The following is a 4,827-nucleotide window of genomic DNA, read 5'->3' as shown; positions in this document are numbered from 1 at the left end:
TCACTTACATACTTTATAAATAAAACATAAGTATAATTTTTCGTACTTAATAAACTTAAGCAGGCCCAGGAGCAGTTGCTCCGTCAATAATAGACCATTGCCTTCCACTACTAGTTATTGGGCCTTGTTGAAGTTTTACAATGAATAAACAATTTAAATTAAAAGCTAATTTACAATAACAAGAAATAGTCTAATTAAAGAAGTACATATACATATTACACAACCTGTCACAACATTCTCTGATATCTCAAAATCTTCTGTCAAAATAAGGTCTTTAAAGTATGAGAAAGAGGGCTTCAACCAGTTCTGAGTGCAGATCAAAGTTTCTGCCATTTTTGAGCTCAAAGAGCTCCTATAAGTGTCCAAAACCCTTCCACCTATGTTGAATGCACTCTCAGAAGCTATAGTTGACACTGGTGTGGCCAAAATTTCTCTTACCATTGCTGCCAAAATAGGGTAACGAGCAGTGTTTTGCTTCCACCAAATCAAAATGTCAAACTTATCACAATCTACTGAACAAGCGTCACTTAAGTACCTCTCAAGTTCGTTTTGTTTATCAATAGAATCCTTTTCTTTTAAGTGTTGTTTAAAGGCATCTACCCGTGCAAAAAATGTTGGATTATTAGGGGGGTAGATTGTTCAACAGATCGGACAGCAACAGATACAACACTACGATCATGGGCAAATTTGTACCAAGTGTACAATTTCATTAAACTGTCCTTAATATTTCCAGCCTTCACCTTACCAACGTCCTCACCATACATGTTATCAAAAGTCCACTCAATATACCTTAATTTATAACGAGGATCACATATCACTCCAAAATAAAGAAAACGATTGATTTTTTCAATGTCACCTCAATATTTATCATATTTTCCCTTCATATATGAACCTTGAGTTGTCAGTTCCTGCAATCTTGGGAATGTACGGACCGTTTTCAACAGCATCAAGGATATCTATGCCACTTGCTTCCAGAAATATGAGCATTCTTTGCTTCCAGTACATGTAGGCTGTACCGTTGAAAGCTGGTGGTCGAGCTAACGAAGCGCCTTCTCCCAGAACGTCAGTTGAGGCCATCTTCTTATAAGTTTTACCTCTCAAGAAGTTGGCTCTGATACCAATTGTTGGTATCAGTGACCTCGCAATAAAGAAAATATATCAGTTTTCGTTACCAAATTAATCAGTATCAAGCGCACAGCGGAAATTAAATTTTGAGGCATGCAAAGTTAGCAATATAGAAAATTAAAGAGAGAGAGTTAGAGAAGAAGACACAGAGATTTATCCTGGTTCGGTTGTTCCACAACAACCTACGTCCAGTCCTGAAAATCCAATCGGATTTCAGATTTTCTTCTCCTTCAATAGAAAGAATCAATTACAAAGATTTTCCAGTTTCCTCCCTGAAACCTATCAATCTCTAATTATATCTTTCCTATTGAATACCCTCTGATCCTTGAAGACACTCAGCAGCCTATCACAGAATCAAAGTGCGACTCTTTCTTGTTGAGTCCTCTCAACCAAGAAAGTAGCCACCAGTTTCGAGCTGGCTTTTCTTGCGTTCTATTTCGTTCAAAGTTTTATTACAGAAAGAATAAAGATTGTAAAACAAAAGGGTCTTCAATCTTTATGAATGTTGCTCTTCACAAATCTGGATATTCATGGATTGTTCTTGAGCACATTATCATTTCTCTTAGATTGTCAACAAACTGTATTGAGATCTGTAATCACAATTATGAAGTTGTTAGTTTGTTGTTATGAACAGTTGAGAGCATTATGAGAAATTATGAAAGTTATGAATTGTTATGAAAAAGTTATTAGAATAAAGATTGAAAGACAGTTTATATAGTTTCTGAAAAACCAACTACACAATCGATTTCCCAATCGATTTTGTAAAGTTATAAAAGGTGCTAAATCGATTTGCCAATCGATTATCGCGATCTTGGTTTTCTTTAATCTTGAAACTATACAAGCTAATCGATTTACCAATCGATTCTTTAAAACAACACTTTTCAGCAGAACATGTCCAGACCTGTATAAATCGATTGCCTAATCGATTTCTGGGAATCTGTTTTGATAAAACTATTTTCAATCGATTACTCAATCGATTTGCCAAACTTCAGAGTTCACTGTGTTTTCAACAAGTTTATTTCAATCGATTTGCCAATCGATTGTTTTCAAAACAGTGGCTCAGCTATTTGATATCAATCGACTTGTCAATCGCTTTAGTGGCATGTTCCTGAAAGGTTTTTACCTGGTGTTTAGTTCAATCGATTTGCCAATCGATTGCAACCAAACTTTATTCAAAATGAAAGTGTTAACAATAGATTGTCCAATCGATTGTATTTGTCACAGGTGAGGTCATTTTTCAAAGGATACTTCGTCAATCGATTTGCCAATCGATTTCCTCAGCACTGGAGTGCCACTGTGACTCATCCAATGTGTTACCATCAGGTTTAATTTGTGAAATGTTCAATCGATTTCCCAATCGATTACTCTCCAAATCAGAGTGCTACTGACTTGTGCAGTTTTCATTTTTAATTAAGCTAATCGATTGCCTAATCGATTTCACATTTACAAACACTTAAGATTTCCTTACACCCTTGTTATGAAATCGATTTCCCAATCGATTTACATAGTCAGAATTCAACTTTTGTTGATTTCTTGTGTTCCAAGCAATTTGATACAAGTGTGTGTGATTGAATTGGTGTTCCTGAAATTTTGCTCAATTCAAATATTAGATTTATCATGTTAAGTATGAATATTGTTGAATTGTGAATTATGTCAAAATTAGGAATCAAAGGATCCAAATCCAACAAACGGTAATTGTAGACACATTTCTTATACCCCATTCCATCAACACCTCTTCAATTTTCCTACCAATAGTGTAACACCCCGATTTTTAACAGCGTGAGTGTATTTTTTTTCTTTCAAAAATCAACTAATGAAAAACCAAAGCGTAACACAAACGATAATTGTCATAATTAATTACATCATAATTATAACAAACTGAAATACTTGTGAGACGATAAACTAAAATATCCAAATATAAAATACGCAGGGGCTGTGAGACCTATCAGGCATCGCTCATACCCCTGGGGTATTCTCGCCAGAAACATGTACAAGTACTGCTCCAAGAAATACTAATCCCCATGGTCACGTCAAAAAAATGGAACATGGACCCACCAAGACAGAAATCATCTGACCGTATAAGTATAGTTACAATCATCCCAAAATGAAATAAGAACAACCACTAAAAGAAAGATATCAAGTCCCTATACAACAAAACTAATCTGATCATACTCTAGCAACTACAATAACATGGGTGACCTCCACACACTCCATAAGTTCCGTCTGACGCAACATCCATCTTCGAGGTAACCTCATCCTCATCAACATCCATAGATGGATCACTCTCTTCAGAAGTCGGATCCACCTACGAGATAGGGGGCTTCGGCGGCGCCGGGACCTCAAAACAGTTTGCTACTTTAGTGACAGTCAGTAAAGGATCATTCAGTGGAAGAGGAAGCTCTGACTCGGCCCGCCTAGATGGCCCTAAAATCTCTCGCTCCATGGGCATCGGCCCCTTATCCTTTCTGCCAGTCCCTGGTCCAACCTTTATATCCTCAGCTCCCACAATGGCCTCTGCCTCCACTCTAATTGAGGAATCCTTCGCATCTTCCCAAGCTCCACTCATCCCAAGCACTAATCCGGAAGGTACCAGATAATTGATCTTCTCGCGAGTGAGTTCCATAAAAAATATTGTTCAGTTTTCCTACTAGTCCTCACTACCCTCCCCGTATAAGTGGCCCTGCTTGAGATGGGGTCATATACCCAAGCAGTCGGCGAGTCTCGATCAGGGAAGTCTAACGACGTCTCCATCGTCAAGGTAACGGTCGGTGGAATGAACCCGAGTATCATCTAAGGGCAAAGCCCAAATTTCCACAATAATTGTAAAGGGTCACCAACCGAAATTAACAAATAACACTTAGCAAAATTCTTATATTTTCAAATGCTGAAAATAACCTTTCGTCTGAGCATACTCCTCGAAAGGGTTTTCATATGTCCAAAAATGCATAAACAATGTTGAAAAATAAAGTTTTGACAAATTGCACTGTCGTAGCTAAAATACAACAAAGAAAATGCAAATTTTCAGTTCTAAAATAGCTCTGGATCAATCAACACTTTGAATATTCATTAAATCAATTATGAACACATAATTACATCCAAAGTTAATCAAACAAACTTCACACCTCAAAGTAATTACGACAAATCACAATAACAATCGAATATGTATATACAATCATCATAATATAACAAACATAACTCGCATGCCAAATGTGAGTATAGAAGTACGCCTAAGAGGAGGGGTGAATTAGGTGTTAGTAAAGTTTCTTGTTTTTAGTGATATGGTAGTTGGATTTTTTGAGTTTAAGAAAAAAGCTTAATATAAAATTGCAGTAAGTAAATGGACACTTTAAGATTTATCCTGGTTCCCCTTATAACCAAGGGTACGTCCAGTCCTCTTGCACACCACAAGAGATTAATCCAATACTTGTCAGAAAATGTACAACTCACACCCTAGGATTCTTGCTACAAAACTTCTAACAATACTTCTAAGATAGCACACCACTATCTTAGATTAAGCTATCTTGTACAAATGATACAATAAGGTTTGAATGAGTCTAAGATGTGGTATATTGATAAACAACTCAATAGCAATTCAAGTACTTGAGAACTTTTAGAATGATATGAAAATCTAATGCAAGTACTTAGAAAAATCAGAATTTTGTTCAAAGTTGTTTAATGAATTAACTCAAGGATTGTTATTTT

At 36.3% G+C, this 4,827-nt stretch overlaps 1 protein-coding gene across 1 annotated transcript in view; it reads right to left on the bottom strand.

The window, feature by feature from the left end:
• Positions 1–3,850: 3,850 nt before the first annotated feature.
• The window catches only part of LOC140921056 (uncharacterized), an 8,503-nt gene continuing 7,526 nt past the window's right edge, over positions 3,851–4,827 (bottom strand). The window contains exon 5 of the mRNA XM_073370818.1: positions 3,851–3,915. Coding sequence (XP_073226919.1) covers positions 3,851–3,915 — 65 coding nt within the window. The remainder of the gene's footprint in view (positions 3,916–4,827) is intronic.

This window comes from Cicer arietinum, chromosome 1 (genome assembly GCF_000331145.2).
Source record: "Cicer arietinum cultivar CDC Frontier isolate Library 1 chromosome 1, Cicar.CDCFrontier_v2.0, whole genome shotgun sequence".
Classification (NCBI taxonomy): Eukaryota; Viridiplantae; Streptophyta; class Magnoliopsida; order Fabales; family Fabaceae; genus Cicer; species Cicer arietinum.
The sequence above is the reverse complement of the archived record's forward strand: the minus strand, read 5'-3'. Positions and strand labels throughout refer to the sequence as shown.